At 36.0% G+C, this 18,195-nt stretch overlaps 1 protein-coding gene across 1 annotated transcript; it reads left to right on the forward strand.

The window, feature by feature from the left end:
- The first annotated feature begins 775 nt into the window (after positions 1 to 775).
- LOC145129466 (signal recognition particle receptor alpha subunit family protein) lies at positions 776 to 4,401 on the forward strand. Its single transcript, XM_079064202.1, has 9 exons — positions 776 to 953; positions 1,477 to 2,472; positions 2,777 to 2,861; positions 2,958 to 3,053; positions 3,151 to 3,303; positions 3,380 to 3,487; positions 3,577 to 3,696; positions 3,798 to 4,007; positions 4,095 to 4,401. Exons 2-9 carry the CDS (start codon positions 1,499 to 1,501, stop codon positions 4,218 to 4,220), a joined length of 1,872 nt encoding a protein of 623 aa, XP_078920328.1. The 5' UTR covers positions 776 to 953; positions 1,477 to 1,498; the 3' UTR covers positions 4,221 to 4,401.
- Positions 4,402 to 18,195: the final 13,794 nt, after the last annotated feature.

Consider the following 18,195-nt stretch of genomic DNA (forward strand, 5'->3'; position numbering starts at 1 on the left):
TTATATAAACCTGTTATTCTCATGCTTTATTTGATATCTACTTTGAGTCCCACATCGATTCAAGTATCAAAATATACTTCAACTGTTATTCTCATGCTTTATTTGATATCTACTTTGAGTCCCACATCGATTCAAGTATCAAAATATACTTCAACTTCATGTTTATATAACAAGACTTGAGGTTAGCTAAGGATTCGATTAAGATTTGGGTTTAAAACCGAAACCGAACGAGGGAAACCCAAGTACCCCGGGAAAAAAATTGGGTTACCCTAAAAAAAATTGGGACCCCGTTACTTTGATCTTGACTCCGCCATTGTAATGGTGGATAATAAAATCAGGCATTTGCTTGCCTTAATGGTGAAATATGAACACATATATTCGAGAGGTTTGCGTTCTTATCCTTCTCTTTTAGTTTTTTTAGTCGTCTCTATAGATAGAGGAAAGGAAAAATCTGAAAATGGCAAGTTGGCAACTACTGCTAAACTTGTATCCGGTAAGCACGAGTTTGAAACTTATCTTTGGTAATTATTTTATTTTATTTTTCAAGCTGATAAAGGTTGCAAACCGAAACAAAAGTTCAGAATTAATGGCAATTGAATAACCAAAAATAAATAAATTGGGCCTATGGAATTAGCACATAAACTATTATTCTATTGATAATATATACGTCTATATTATTTTCGAAGTGCCATTAAAAAAGCATACGACAACACGGCATTAGCCCTCATGTGTTGTCCTTGGCCGGCATAAATGACCCAAAGGAGTACTACAACAGCGGAGCTTTGAGTCAACTTTCCTCGAAAGTCGAAAGAGACTGATCTACTATATATACCAAACACACGGCTTCCTTTCTTCAAGATTTTGTCTTTTTTCTTTTTCCAATTTTCCCCAATTCGATTTTCCTCTTTCGTTTTCGTAATTTATTTTCCAAGTTGAATACTCACTTTACACAGGTACGCTCATCTCTTCAATTTCACCTTTTTTAGTTTTGATTGTTAATCGAAAATTCTTGGTTTTCATTTTTAGATAGTATTTTTAGATAGTCTTCCAGTTCACAATTTTGAATCCGATTGCATGAACGCGCGATTTCTTATTCCTTTTCTTCTGAACTTTTAAGTTTGTTCAAGGTTTGAAATTTTCGATCTGTAGATTGTGTGTTGAGATACACGAGGAACCGATCTGACGTCTAGATTCAAAATTTTGGTTGGATCTCTATTTCTAGGGTTTTGTATTGATCTGATTTGTAATTTATCAATCCGAACAAAACAATCAGTTTAGGTACATCAGATCACATCCAAACATCCCTTTGCATGGCTGTTTGATTTGATAACAAGCAATTTGTTTTCTATGTATGATTACTTTAGACTCAGATCCAAACACCTCCTTACATGTCAATTTGATTAGATTAGAATCAATATTTTTGATATGTTTGATTAATTTATCGTGGATGTACATTAATTTTCTTGTGATGTGCAGGGTATAAGAAGTAGGGCAAGAAATGTTAGAGCAGTTACTGATCTTCACCAGAGGGGGGTTGATCCTCTGGACATGTAAAGAGCTTGGAAACGCTCTAAGAGGATCACCAATTGACACCTTAATTCGATCCTGCCTTTTGGAGGAACGATCTGGTGCAGCTTCATACAACTATGATGTACCTGGGGTTTCATATACTCTCAAATGGACATTCCACAATGAGCTCGGCCTTGTGTTTGTTGCTGTTTATCAAAAGATTCTCCATCTTTTATACGTGGATGACCTTCTTGCTATGGTGAAACGAGAGTTCTCTGAAATCTATGATCCCAAAAGAACAACGTATGATGATTTTGATGAAACATTTAGACAACTCAGGAAGGAAGCAGAAGCACGTGTTGAAGAGATGAAGAAATCAAAGCAGGTGGTGAGTAAGCAAGTAAGTAATTTAGGGAAAAAGCAAGGGCAAATGCAAAAATCTGGATTTGAAGGAGGTAATAAAAAAAAGAGTGGTGGTGGGGAGTCTGGTAAAGATGGTTCTGATGGCGATAATGTAAAAACTGTTACAATGGAAAATGGTCATTCCAATGGGGAAGTAGAGAGTAGGGGTAGAGTCAATGGTAAAGAAAATGGTGATAGTAATACTAATGGAGGGGCGTTTGATGTAAATAAGTTACAGAAGCTTCGTTCTAAAGGTGGGAAGAAAGCTAATAACCCTGTTGTTAACAAGGTTTCCAAAGAGGAACCAAAGAAAAAACCTGCAAAAAAGAATAGAGTTTGGGATGATTCACCCAAAGAAACCAAGTTGGATTTCACAGATCCTGGAAGTGAAAATGGTGATAGTTTCATGGCTGTTCAACAAGTTGTTGAAGGTGAGAGTATGATGGACAAAGATGAGATTGTCAGCAGTGACAGTGAAAGTGAAGAAGATGATGATGAAGCAGAGACAGATAAGAAAGTGGATTCAAAGAAGAAAGGATGGTTTTCATCCATGTTCCAAAGGTTAGTTTATAACTCATATTTTTTCATTTTTAGCACTTCTTACCTATTTTCCCTTTTTGATGAATGTTGTGAAATTTGTTTTTTTTTTTTTTTTTTTTTGGAATGTAAGGGTAAAATGGTCATTTAGTCTCGTTCAGATGGTCTATGCAGTGTAGAAAGGAAACACTCCTTATGTATACAACAGTTTATCCATTTAGCTGTCATTACTCATTACCCATTCAGCCACTTTAACCATACAGTTTTTAATTGAAAAAGAAAGAATCATTCTCTAATTTTTTTTATAAAAAAAATATTGTTTATACAGCATTGCTGGGAAGGCAAATTTGGAGAAGGCAGATCTTGAACCAGCTTTGAAGGCTCTAAAAGACAGGCTTATGACCAAGAATGTGGTATGCTTTTTCATTCTCAATATCAAGTTTCTTGACTTTCTTGGATAAAAGTATGAAGAAGTTGATGATTTACAAATCTACCCTTTTGGAGTACAGGCTGAAGAGATTGCTGAGAAACTTTGCGAGTCTGTAGCATTCAGCCTGGTAGGGAAAAAGCTTGCTTCTTTTACAAGGGTATCATCAACAGTGCAGGTGAGTTAGTCAACTCTGTCCTTTTTTGTCATTTTGGGTATTTAAATTTCATGGTTGTTTTGATTTATGAAAAATATGAAATTGATATCGAGTGCAGGCTGCTATGGAAGATGCTCTTGTTCGTATCTTGACTCCAAGGCGTTCTATTGACATTCTGAGGGATGTTCATGTTTCCAAGGAACAAAGGAAACCATATGTTGTGGTGTTTGTTGGAGTCAACGGAGTTGGAAAGTCAACCAATCTTGCCAAGGTATAAAATAAAAGATTAAAAATTGAATCTTGGCATAAAAAACAAAAAAATAATATGTGAAACGTTGTGTACGTAGGTGGCTTACTGGCTTCAACAGCATGACATCAATGTAATGATGGCTGCATGTGACACTTTCCGTTCAGGGGCAGTTGAACAGCTTCGCACTCATGCCCGTAGGCTCCAGGTATGCAATTGAAATTGACCTTTTTGTCCTCTAATAATGTTCTTTGATTTCCACCTCTTAATGCATATGTATGTATATTTTGGTTTCAGATCCCTATATTTGAAAAGGGGTACGAGAAAGACCCTGCAATTGTTGCTAAAGAAGCAATTCAAGAAGCTACCCGGTATGGGTCAGATGTTGTTCTTGTTGACACAGCTGGTCGAATGCAGGTAGGTATTAGAGAAAAACCTAAAATAAGGACCAAAATTGAAAAAGTTGGGTATGCTCAGGGACTAAAGATGTAATTTAACATTAAATTTGGAAATTGCAGGACAATGAACCTTTGATGCGTGCACTATCGAAGCTTATATACGTGAACAGTCCGGATTTGGTGCTTTTTGTGGGGGAAGCACTGGTGGGGAATGATGCGGTGGATCAGCTCTCCAAGTTTAATCATAAACTAGCTGACCTGTCACCCTCACCTACCCCCAGGTTGATTGATGGGATCTTGCTTACAAAGTTTGATACCATAGATGATAAGGTACATAAACATCATATATTTGAAATCTATTTTTTTTTTTATTGAAATGAAAAATTAAAAGGGTAAGTTGGTTGATTTTGTTGTTAGGTTGGAGCTGCACTATCGATGGTTTACATATCGGGAGCACCTGTGATGTTTGTAGGATGTGGACAGTCTTATACAGACCTCAAAAAGCTCAATGTTAAGTCCATCGTCAAGACCCTGCTTAAATGAATCAACTCACTTGTGTGATGTGTCTGCTGCTTTGTCTAATGTTTACTTTTGCTTTCGGTGTGTTTAAACAAACAGCTTTGTGATTTCGACTTGGTTTGATGTTTTGTGGTTGGTTTGTTTTATTTGCCTTGGTTGCTGTGAAATTATTTATCTTTTAGTGCAAAATCAGCTTTGTAGCTCATTTTTTTCTCATTAACAGATTTTTCCCAACAGTTAAAGGGAGAATTGCTATTTACGGCGTAACAACAAGTGCTTTATAGTTTATAAATTACACTAACAATGATAGTACTATTACTTATTGAATACAACTAAGTTCGATTTTCAAGAGTTGTAGTGTACAGAATTACTGATAAAAAGTGGAATGTAATTAATCTAAGTTTAATAGTATATTATATTGAGTTGAACTTAAGAGTACTTCATAAACATGGATAAATGAGATACTAACTCCCTCAAGACAAAAGGGCTCCTCTGGGATGGCATATGTATTAAATTTGCCATACTCAACAACTACTCCAGGAAACGTTTTTCAGACCCAAATCTATAAAGCCATAAAATGAAAAGCACATACGAACAATAATCACTTTATGCTTTCATGTCCTTCACTTTATTTTTCCGCATGTTGGTCTTTGGTTTATCCTTTGACTTATCCTGCCAAGAACTATCCAATATAGCAGCTCACAATATGTATGCCCCAATATAAATAATTATGATAAAATATAAGGCAATATGCATAAAAACCATTATATTTTTCTCAAATTTATGATTTAATCGTTGTGAATCAAAGTATATTGAAAGAACCCCTTTCTAAACTTTCGTAATTCTGAAAGACCAAACTTTCGTACTTGACAATTGTTACTCCAAAACATGCTACATGCATATTTATAAAACAATATCTTACATTGATAAAGTGATTACAAAAGATTGGATACAAACCGACTATGTTTTAATATTTTACATAACTACCCAGGATATTGTAATTTTATACAAACATAAACTGAAATACAAAAGTAATAGTAAAAACTATTCTACATCTTCCGACAGTATATAACCATACTGGTTACTTATCTCCTGCAATTGTTAAACACTGAGAGGGGTAAGCGGTGACGCTTAGTGAGTTCAATAATAGATACAATATAACGTTATGCCATATATATAATTCAATATGGCAGAAGTAAAGAGGAACAAGGAACAACAAATGCATATGTGAATCATGTGAAAAACTTTCCATATCAATCAATGATTTGATTCAAAGATATACGATCAATGAGACATGACAATTTCTATACTTGATATACACCAATAAAGCTTCGGCCCAAATGGCACAGAAGACATACACTTTCTGATTTAAACATTTCGGTAGATTTCAGGCTTATAGCCCTGTTTAACCATCTGCCAATGCCATAGAATAGAAGTCATTCTCTTACGGAGACATGCTCTACATGGCCAGAGGCTACGTACCAGTACCACCGTGAATCTAAGTCCTTTCACTGATCACATGGTCAAAGGTATAGCTTTGCTATCATAAATAGCAGAAATAAAAATAACACGGGATAATAACCCGAAATAATAACACTGAAAAGCACATAGCACATATAACACATAACATACAATTGTTCCTATATATTAAACTCACCATGAACTAACCGGGGGTTAAAATAGTAAATTGGACAGCACTTCGGCTCTAAATATAACTTCCTTCGTTGAAAACCGGGAGATTTATTGAAAACCGGGCCCTGTGAGGGTTGGGCTTCAAACCGAAAAGATAAATTTCTCGGGCTCTTCGGGCACTTCGGGGCGTGTTTCAGGTGTTAGAAATGATTCCGGGGCTTCCGGGGAAGTCGAAATAGTGAAAATATTGATTTAGGGGTCAAAAATGGCAATTTTCCAAAGTTCCTCGGGAAGGCTCGCAGCCCTCCCTTTTATAGGCCGAAACTCGGACCCGAAGAGGACACGCGGCAGCAGCAGAAGCGAAGGCAGGTGGCAGCAGCGAAGCTCGGACACGTCTCGCATGCGAGGCCACGCGTTAGGCTTCGGACGAGCCTCGTCACCGGGTGACTAAGCTGCTTCAGACACGGGGGTGCACACAAGTCGGATGTGCGAGGGTATTCGGATACGTGGCGTGCATGACTCATCGGACTCGGGTCGCCGGCTAGGATCTGATGACGTGGCCGGTTCCGATCTTATCCATGCGAAATTCCTCGGAAATTGAACCCAAATCTTTAAAAATTCATAACTTTCGCATACGAACTCCGTTTTTGACGTTCTTTATATGCATGCGTAGGCGGGAATATAATCTACAACTTTCGTTTGACTTCGTGGGCTAATTTTGACTTTATTTTTAATATTATTATTTTTAACAGACCGGGACTGGTAAATCCGTTAAAAATTCATAACTTCTTCATCCGACATCCGTTTTCGTCTGTCTTTTTACCGTTGTACTAATATTGACGAGACCTTCAATTCTCGTTTAGGTTGTGTCGGCTAAAAATCACTCGATCTAAATTTCGAGTTTTTAGCTTTCTACTGCTAAGCTGAAACTTAGAAAAATCATAACTTCCTCATATGAAGTCAGATTTTGGCGTTCTTTTTATCAAAATTCTCGGTTTAACAAATACTACGACTTTCATTTAGATAACCAAGGCTAAAAAGTAGTTTATCAAAAACTCACTTTTTACGTCATTCGGCGCCGTGCCGGTTTTGTCGCGGATCTTCGATTGGTCATAACTTCTTCGTTATAACTCAGATTTCGATGAGGTTTTCGCCTAAATGTTTCTAACAAAATTATCAACAAATTTAATTAATAAATTTTTACTTATTTCAAATTTTATATTTTCGTTAAATTTCGATATTTATCTTTTAATTGGAATCTCATAAGACTTCCAATATTTTCCGATTGATTCTAAACATAGTTTTACTTCATTTATAGTAAAAACTATCTGTTAGAACTCAATACTCATAATTATATAATATTTTAAAATTACATAACACGATAACTGAACGTGTATGTTACATATATCGATAACACCATTTATGATTCTATGTTAACGATTTTCCATTTATGACTCTATGTTAACAATTTTTTCTATGTGGACTTTGACATCTTATAAAAGGTTAAAATTGTCATAATAGAAAAAATTGTCAAATTTGAATGACTTTAGTGGAATTTTTTGATCACAACAATAAACAAAAAAAATGACTAAATATATAGAAAATGTATCCGGTTTACGGGAATTTTTGTCAAATTGGTCCTTAACGTTAGTAAATACCGACTAATTAAGGGAGTGAGAGAAAATGTATCCGGTTTACGGGTCACTGCTGACGTGTTTTGGGTTATGTGGACTACCATTTGACCATGTCATTGTATACGATGGAAACTTTCCTTAAATGGAACCCTCATTCGAACCAAAGAGGATACATTCTTACCCCAAATTAGGTCACTCCGATAACCTCTACTCAGTCGATATAACCAGAACAATGTCTGCCTCCTCCGGTCGATCGATCAACCTCCTGCGTGTCGTAAAGTATCGCGATGATGAAGCATGTCCACCTTGTGACTGTAAAGACGGAATAAGCGTCGAAAGGACTGCCTGGACGGACGACAACGTAGCTCAAAGGTTTTGGAACTGCAAAAACTCCTTGGTGAGTATTCCTTCTGTTACTTACACCCTATTTGGTATCTTGAGCTGGAAATGTACACCTTTTCCTTAATCATAACCCTAATTGTCGTCTTCCCTTTTAATCAGTCAGCTGAAGGTCCAAAATGTAAGGTTTTTTTTTGGTGGAAAGACGATGCAATGGAGGAGGGCTACTACAAACAGCAGCTTCGTAAGTTGAGGTGCGCAAAAAGGAAGACTTCAATGTAGTTTTGAAGGCTCAAAAGAAGGTGATACAGCTGCAACAAGCTATGGAAGCAGAGAAGGAAGTGTTTGAGAGACAATTGATGGAGTTGATGAAGAAAAACTCAGTGATGAAGACTTACTTTGGAACTGCTAAGTGTGCGATCTTTGTTTTGTTCGTTTTAGTCATTGGGATGTGGTTGAAGTGTCCTTAAAGTGTGCTTGATCAAACAAGGTATTTATGGTTGATGGTATAAAATCCCAACCATTTTTTTGGATAGTGCATGGGTAGATGCCTAGGAAAGTAGAAAGTTGTTTTGTTTTTGGAAGAACTGGTTCAAGGTTGGATCCCTGTTGTTATATATGGGTAGGTTTTTGGATGAATGCTTGTTTGATCAAGGTGTGTATTTGGAATGTATGGTAGATATAGTTTTTGGAAATTCGGGAACAATTGTATTGGGATGGCAGTAGATGGGTAATATTGTATGAACATTTGTAAATTCAATGAATGGTATGAAAGATCCAAGTTTGGTATATACCTTTCTGTACTTAATGATATGCATGTGCTCCTTTTAAAATGGAATTGTGGGAACCACATTGTCGGGAATATAGACCATACTTGGTCCATTTAAAAATGAATTGATTTCTATGCAGGGGTCCTTTTATGCAAAAAGAATGACATATGGAGCACACTTGGTATATAAGGACATAATCCGTGCTAATTTAAAATTGGCCATATATGGACATATATGTCCTTGCCATGCAGTTTAACCACACAAGTCCTTGCCATGCATGCAACTTACAAATAACACAGCAAATAACCAAAATAACAACCAACTTACTTAATACACATTCCATATCCCATAAACTAACATAGTTTCATACAAACAACCATAATTAACATCAGGGTCCATTCACATCACATCCAATTTAAAGTACACCAAAAACATAATTTCATACTACATACCGACTTCATATGACATAAAACAATATTTTAACTTAATCTTGTAGTAAGAGCTTTAGCTATTGCATTCCCAGGTGCATCATACTTACATAACATAGATTTTAATTGAGCTAGATCTTTGAATCTCATACCAAGTATCAGGTACTATTTTTTCCATGGAGTTGACTCGTTAAAAATCGAATGTTTTTGAGTTACATTTGCCTCATCTTCACACCCATTAACATCATCGCCTATGTTGTTAGCACTTCCTTCTTCCTCTTCACAACATAATTCAGACAGAAACTCATCACCCTTTGTTCTGTTATAGTGACTACATCCTCATTAAAGTTTACCTCCACATCTCTATGGTTATCAATTTCATCTTCATTTTCACCACCATCAATGCATGAATCGTCACCATCTTCTTTCTCTTCTATCTCAAACCGGTCCTCTATTCCTTGACCATCATGGTCCACATATAGGGAAATTAAACCATCGACTCCATAAGCATCACAAATGAAACTAGCATAATCTCCTTCGTTACAGACAGAAGAGGCCAAAAAGATCTACAGATAAAAAATAAACAACACCGAAGTCTTTTATTAGGAGTAGGATGTACAATAACAATTGAGATATAAAACAAACAAAATACATAAAATAGAATTCCTCACTTTAATGAAACCGATATGTTGGAATTTTGAGCATGATAATGAGATGATTTGATTTCCATAGAGTGATATGGAGATCATCATTTCCCAATTGATACTGTTTCCAGTGGCGTAGCCATGATTTTGTTTTAGGGTAGGCCAAATAATATACGAAATATAAACGAGTGACAAAATTCTTCAAACCATAACAAAATGTAACTATATATGCATTCTTAACTGAATTGTTTATTTTAAGTTGTACACGATGTTGTCTTATATCATTAAAATAATCTAAAATGGAGTCTAATCGACATAGACAACAATATATTCTCTTCAACTAATTTTAAATTTTGAATGTAATAGACTATATCACAACCCTAATTCCTTTTATTTAACAAAAATATATATTATACGTACCATATATATATATATATATATATATATATATATATATATATATATATATATATATATATATATATATATATAACCTTACTTTTGTGTGGGAGGGCCAATGCCCACTCTTGCCCTATATTGACTATGCCCCTGATTGTTTCTCGACCTTACTTTTGTGTGGGAGGGCCAATGCCCACTCTTGCCCTATATTGACTATGCCCCTGATTGTTTCTCGACCTTACTTTTGTGTGGGAGGGTCAATGCCCACTCTTGCCCTATATTGGCTATGCCCCTGATTGCTTCTCGAACTTACTTTTGTGTGGGAGGGCCAAGGCCCACTCTTGCCCTATATTGGCTATGCCCCTGATTGTTTCTCGCTTTCGTTTTTTTTTTTTTTTTTTTTTTTTATTTTCAAGTTCCGATTGTTATTGTAGCTTTCATTTTTTTTTCTTTTTGATTTTCAACTTTCGAGCTCCAATGTGGCATTCCTTCTTCGGTTATTGGTCTTTGTATTGACAATCCAATTCTCCAAAGCAGCAAAATTCATGTCGTACAACAAAATATCTGACGATTGGGCCTCATGAATTATTTTCTTGAAAAATAACATTGACTAGATAATAGAGGTATGTAACATGGGGCCCTTGTGAGAGATGGGTCCTGAACGATCGTCTATATTGGTTGTTGCCGACCATCTGACCGGTCATGAAAATTGGACGAAAATATCCCAAGCGTGCCAGGGATATGAGGGTCCTTAATGGACAAAATTGACGACTGTCTAAGGAGAAAGTGTGCCATAAAAAAAAGGAAAAAAGAAAAAAAAAACATTAAAAATTGAAATGAAACGGATAATCTGCCTAAACCATTGTATGATTTCAATAAATTACTCTATGTTTTGGAAAAGAAAAAGTTGGGATACGCAGAGAAGCCCGCCTCACGATGGCATGTTTTGGAAAATCCAAACATGCTTTATTTTTTATAAATTAAATTTTAAGAAAAAAAAGTATATATCGTTACTAATTACTAACTAATCGTTTATAAAGTTTTAGAAATATCATTTTTCGATCCACAGTCATTTCGAATACAATTAATTTTTATTTCAAAATTAAGATTATGATATATCGGACCATTACAAAAGTTCATTCGAAAAGTTGAATGATTTGATATGTCTAATTGTCATTCAATAGTTGAAACTCTACAATTGTAAGATGATATCTTGACATTGACCGGATTTGAAGTTTTTGAACTCTTCAATAGATAAAAAAGTTCTTGATTCTTAAATAAATATTATAAATTAGTTTTTAAATGTTCCATTGAACATTGTAAAGTTCAATTCATTGTAGGAAAAATTTTATAGACTCGTATGAAATGTAGAATGATGATCTGACAATCTATTGAACTTTATAAAACTCAATGCATTGTTGATACCCTTATATCAATTAGTTTATAAAATTAATTTATGTTTTAAAAATTGTTTAAAGTTTTTAGTAAAAAATGTTACGACTATGATTTTTTGGAAGAATGTAATCTAATATTTTGGAAACGATTATTTCAATTTCAACAAATGACTGAATTAATTAGGCTTGGTGTCTAAATCCTTTCACTAAATTCTTTACAACTTAAATGAACATGTAGTTTCAGAACTTAGACATTTATTGGCACTAGTTTGACCAAACACAGTTGATTTTGCTCGTCACTGCATCATGTTAGAAAAAGTGTCAAACCAAGAGAAACTAAATGGGTTAATTAAGAAGATGTGAATCTAAACATAGTTGATTTTGCTCTATATGTGCATGCTCGTATAAAACCGCCTTGCTTCTGATAATGTATAGAAGGGAAAGTGACACTCCAACCTAGGGATGGCAAAAAGCCCCATACCCGATGGGGAACCCGAACCTCGCACCCGTTTTGACTGGGGAATCCCCAAGTTGACCGGGGATGGGGACGAGGATGGGGAATCCCCGAACAAAAAAGTGAGGAAGGGGATGGGGATGGGGATACCCCTAATCCCCGACCCTGGACCCGCCCCCGATATATATTAATATATAAAAGTAATACAAAACATATATTTATAGTACACTTTACAATACATAGAATTTTATTCAAGCAACCTAACTCATTAGTAATTACTTGGTTGAAATTATACTTTGTTTTTCTTTTATCTTATTTAAACTCATGTATAATTTTTTTGTATTTTGTTCATCAATTTTACCTCAAATATCACTATGATAATTTTTTCTACTTAATTTCTCATGTATGTATTTAAATATGGTAGAAAATTTATTCATATTTTTTATGCAATCTATATATATTTTTATATATTTTGTAAAATCTTTCAACTTATGCTGGTAAATGTGAAATTTAGATGTTTTCTTTATATAAAGTTTTTCATATTAAAAGAGAAAAAGAAATCTCCGATTCCCCGTTGGAGATCCCCAATCCCCGTTGGGGGGTGGGGATGAGGGTTTATTTATATTCCTCGGTGGGGATGGGGATGAGGATGAGGATTGGAGTGAGGATTCGGGGATGGGGATGGGGATTGGGGTCCCCTGTAATATCCGCCCCGTTGCCATCTCTACTCCAACCTACAAAAAGAAACCAATAAAATCATGATGATTTTTTTCCCTCTTAATTATTTAACGATGCTTATTTCAATTATAAAAAAATATATTCATCTTCTTGCATATTACAATCTTTATAGGCTTAATTAGGATTTACAAATTACTGTACACGAAAGAAAAATAAACGGTTCATATTAAAACCATAAATGTGTATGAAAGATACAGGGAGATCGAATTAATACAATAATATACACATTGATATAAAATAAAAAAAAATGATTTGCAATTACATGAAATAGATTTTAAATAATAAATATTATTTTTTATTTAAAAATAGTTTATTTTGTCGTATAATAATAATGATGATATAATTAAATATATGAAAGAAATAAGTCATGCTATTTGATAGTTATTTTCATTTTCAAAGAGTGTTTGTCAAATTCCAATACTTATTTTCATTTGTATATTTCCGTTTTAGTTTACTATAACACCTTTCTTTTATTTGATGAAAAATTAATACCAAACCTCTTTCTTATTGGCGTTTTGTAAAAAAAATTGTTCAAATAGTTATAATCACGAAATAGGAAATATATTATATTCTCATAGAACAATACTTAAATTTATGAGCTCGTCACCTTTTCTACCATCGAGAAAAATAGTAATTTCTTTGATTCTTTGAATGACTAAACAATGAGTTATATACGTATACATCTTAATTATCAATTTTTTTTAATGGACCATCAGAATCATTATATATAGTTTGTTATTCACAACTCAAATTAAATACTTGAGAAATCATTTTAGTTTTTTATTCTCGATCCATACTTAGTCCTTACAATAATAAAATACCCAGATAAAAAATGAAATTTAATAACAATGTTTTTAACAAAATATAATACAAATTTAAATGGTTAACTTTTTTTAACAATCACTATACTATACACCCCTATGGTGAAACTATAAAAAAAACGTGGGTTCAAGATTTTGATTCTTCCCCATTGTTGTTCTAACGAAATAATAGTTTAGAATCGCAACGCATGGTGGCAGAAATCAAACCTCGATTAGCTTCATCTTCCGGGGACATTGGAGGAGGCTCATTCAGATCAAAACCGAGGCACTTACTATTGCGGCCGGTTGATTCCGCCATAGAACGACGATCACGGCGCATCATCAAGAGAGTTTCAGCAGCTTTTATCATATCCTCATCATCTTCCCGCACCTCCGCCTCCGCCACCGCCACCGGTACTTGTAATGCCGAACGCCCTCTCCGGCCACCTTTTACATTCCGCCCAGATAAAGAACTTGTCTGATCGGCCACCTTCTCAGATCCGCCACCTTCGCTTCCGATAGGGGTACTGTTAGGTGATACGATCTTGCGTTTCGATTCGACCTGATCACCATGAACACGACCCTCGTGATAATCTCTTATTTCCTGTCGACGTGGTAGCCTTATCTTGAGTTTATTGGATATGGGTGGTTTTCTGGTTTTGACAAGATCAGCGGTGGAGGCAACATCATCATGAAGCACCCTTTGATCATTAAATTCTCTATCTAAAGAAAATTTGTTCTTGTAAACACTTCTTTTATCTTCAAGCGTTTCTTGAACCCTAGAAGACGTCACATCCTCTTTCTTTCGTGGGTATGAATTTCGACGCTGGATGGAAGTCGTACGCTTTGGAGTCTTGATTTCGATTGAAATCGATGAAACTGCCTTTTGACCAGTAGCTTCTTCTCCGGTGGACTTCATCGTTACTCAGAATTCTAAACAAAAAGCGGAGGAACTTCAATGCCTTGACGACTTGACGTGATTGCACAAGTCAAAAAAGTATACATATATAGTGATTGAGAGAGTGAGAGTAAATTATAGAAATTGTCCCTTTGGTTTGTATATTACATCTTTAGTCTAAATTAAAAAAAAAAATTGATAGTTTGAAAACAGTGATTTTAAAAATTGTACCCAAGGTCCCTCCGTCAAACTTGAAAGGGAAAATACCTTAAATAGACAAAAAATGTGGTGAATTTATAAATTTAGTCATAAAAAAAGTTTTTTTCCAGATATAGACACACATTCTGCGGAGGACCCTCCGCGGACCTCCGCGGAACCATGAAATCTCCACGAAGAGGGGGTAAATTCGTAATTTCCACCATATTTTTTTTTGAGAAAAACGAAGGGGTCCTCTTTTGGTCCCCGTTTTTCTTCCTCACTCCGCATCGGCTCCTCCGGGCTTTGATCAAAGACTTAAAATCCGGCGACGACTTCAACTCCGGCGACGACTTAACTCCGGCGAAATCGAGTCGCAGAGCTCTTTCCGTCACCGATGGACCCCGAATTTCCCGATGTTATGGCCGATGGATACGGTTCCCGGGTATTTCTCACATTCTCATCTAATTATTAATGTCGAAAATGTCGAATATGATTCAAATTAGAGGAAAACCCATTTGATTACATTGAATATGTATACAGATTTAGGATTTTTAGGTTTACAATCACATATACGTTTTTGGGGATGATCCATTCCGCAGAGGGGGACGTCAGTCCGCAGAGGCTTCTCCGCGGAGTGATGTGTTTCCTCCGCGGAATGTTATAATCCAACACTGCAGCCCTCTGCGTAAGCTAGATGTCACTCCGCAGAGAGGCCTCCGCGGAATGACCTCTAGCCTCCGCGGAGTGATGGTTTTTGCACAATTTTTTTTTCTACTTTTAAGTATGTTGCTATTTATTTCATAATGGAATAATACTTTTTTTTTATTTTCAATTAATAATGTTTTAAATGAAATAATATTTTTTATTTTTTTTGTTGTGTAGCATGAAGATCTCAATCAAAAAGCGGATTTAACTTTGAAAGGCGTGGTGGGGACTATCAATAAAGACTATTTTCCGCGCCTAACACAATCACAACGAGTATTATTCGAAGCTTCCCCCTTTGGAATATTCTTAGGAATGCATATCCCACATGGTGATCCCTTACTTGTGCATATGATGATGTTGCACGAAGTAATGTGTCAACAAATATTTGAAATGGGGAGGTTTCTGTTTGATGTAGAGGGGATCCAGTTGAGTTTTGGTGAAACTGAATATATTCTTATTTGTGGTTTAAAAGTTGGTCTTTATGTGGATTTACTCCATGACGAAAAGGGCCAGTCAAATTCAAATCTCCGTGCTCGGTTGTTCCCAGATATTTCTGATGCACGTTTGCGGCTGAAAGATTTAGAAGACTTAATTATGTCCCCGAATTATTTGGCACTACAAGATGAAGATGCTGTGATGCTTATCCAACTTGTTTTTATGTTGAAGGGTCTACACGGATGGGACGTTAAAACGAGCATTCCTGCAGCAGTATACAAGCTTACTGATAATATAGATGATTGGAACAGGTATTACATTTAAAACAGATAATATAGATGATTGGAACAGGTATACAAGCTTGCAACAGTAATATGCAATGCACTAATTATAATAAATAAATTGAAAATTGCAGGTTTGCATGGGGTACGTATTTCTGGAAATATACTTCACGTATGATGCGTGAAATGTTTAAGAAAATAGAAGAGTTTAGAGAATTCAAGCAGGCCAATCCCGAATCGAAGAAAGTACACAAGTATACCGTTCCCGATTTTATGCTTCCGTTTAAGGTTAGTTTCTAATGCATTTTAATAGTTATCATTGTTTAGTTTTTTATACTATAAAAATTTGAACTTCGTTTTGTATTATATAATAAGTTTGTATCATGACTTTTACAGTATAATAGAACGATACTTACATTTTTTTCATAGATATGGATTTTGGAGACGTTCCCAGAGGCAACCAAGTTTTATATACGCACGCCGACAGAATTGCCACGGATGAGGGCGTGGAGAAGTAAAACACCGTTGAATTGGGTTCAATGTTGTCGAATAATGAACGTGTCTGTGGTGTGGTTTTTATATTAACAATCATCTATATTTACAAATTCCAAATTATTTTCATGTTAAACTAACAATCTGATTTTTGCAGTCTAACAACCAACCTATTAATGTCGAGGCAAACCCGGAGGAGCTGATGTTTCCGTTTTATGTTCGTTATGTCAATTGGACTCTTAACCCTGTAGAGTCTCCCCCACGACAACATATTCCTGTCCGAAATAGTCCACCTCCTGTTGCCTCGCCTGCTCGAAGAAGGATGTACAAGTCCGAAATACAAACATCTTCGACTGAATCTGCCACAAATGCTTCTTCCTCGCAACATCTTGAAACAGAAACAAGTTATATGTCACACGACACATCAAGATTGGTAAAGAAGAAGAAGACGAGCACAAAGGCATTAGTGAAGCGTCTATTAGGCGTTGTGGCTGCCTTAAGTTCTAAAGTAGACCGTGTATTACAGAAAAAAGATGAACCCGACATAAATTTTAAACCAGACAGAAGGTTTCGAGAGGAGGAAGAGATGATAAATGAAGAGGAGGAAGAAAAATATTACCATGATACACATTTTGACTATGATAATATAGGTAGTCATGGTTTGGAGGGGGAATTGAGTCTACACCTACGCATGTTGAGCCGTCATTGGACGTGGGTGAACATCACACAAAAGAAATGACTCCTATTGTTAGGCTGCAACGAAAGAGGGGTGTTCAATGATATCAGCGGACTCCGTTCACAGTGGTACAAAACTCATATTTTAAATTTGGTATATGTAACATCCCAAATTTCGAGTCCAAAAATTTCATTTTAATTAACGGATTATAAAAACACTCATAAGAAAACTGCGTAACAATATATCATTTTGTGAGTCAATGTATCATGTTTGAAAACCCAAAACATATAATAGTAACATGTCAGAGTACAATCCCAGAATATCTCAAGTGCGGAAGATCAATGCGTGTGTGTATGATGTGCCGCTACCTCGCCAGCTCTTTCCCCTTCGCTGAAGAGGTACCTGAAACCAAAACTGTAAACTGTAAGCACGAAGCTTAGTGAGTTCCCCCATCGTACCACATACCATACAATCACATAGCATACATACTGCCGGGCAATTCTGGGGTGCCGACCTACCCGTGTCAAGCCATTCTGGGGTGCTGACCTACCCATGTCAAGCCATTCTGGGGTGCTGACCTACCCGTCGGTCCTAACAACCGACCCTCGGGGACTACTCCACCCCCTACTGCTACTATCACATATATCATAACATAAACATACTATCGGGCATATCTGGGGTGTCCGAACTACCCTTCGGTCCTAACAACCGAACTTGGGGACTATTCCCCTCCTACTACCACTATCACATATAACATATCATGCCAGCACATAAACATATCATCACATACTGTCAGACATATCTGGGATGTCTGACCTACCCTTCTGTCCTAACAACCGAACATATCATGCCAGCATATAACATAACAGGTAGTAGCAAAACTAGATGATATCACAAGACAATCATCTTAACATACAACTCCTACTGGTGGGCCGACATTATGGCCGTAGACCCACCGCTACTGGAAGGTAACTCACCTCAAACGAGTAGCTGCTGATAATCTGTGCGGGGAATCTCTGACTGCTGCTGCTGCTGCTCCGGAAATCCTCCGGCTATAATCCCCACAAAACACCTAATCAGAA

Source organism: Lactuca virosa, chromosome 8, assembly GCF_052849685.1.
Source record: "Lactuca virosa cultivar CGN04683 chromosome 8, Lactuca_virosa_CGN04683_v6, whole genome shotgun sequence".
NCBI lineage: Eukaryota > Viridiplantae > Streptophyta > Magnoliopsida > Asterales > Asteraceae > Lactuca > Lactuca virosa.

Coding starts and splice junctions, on each gene's coding strand:
- LOC145129466 (XM_079064202.1), top strand. CDS start 1,499: ATGTTAGAGCAGTTACTGATCTTCACCAGAGGGGGGTTGATCCTCTGG. Junction 3,054..3,150: donor GGGTATCATCAACAGTGCAG/GTGAGTTAGTCA, acceptor TATCGAGTGCAG/GCTGCTATGGAAGATGCTCT. Junction 3,488..3,576: donor CTCATGCCCGTAGGCTCCAG/GTATGCAATTGA, acceptor TTTTGGTTTCAG/ATCCCTATATTTGAAAAGGG.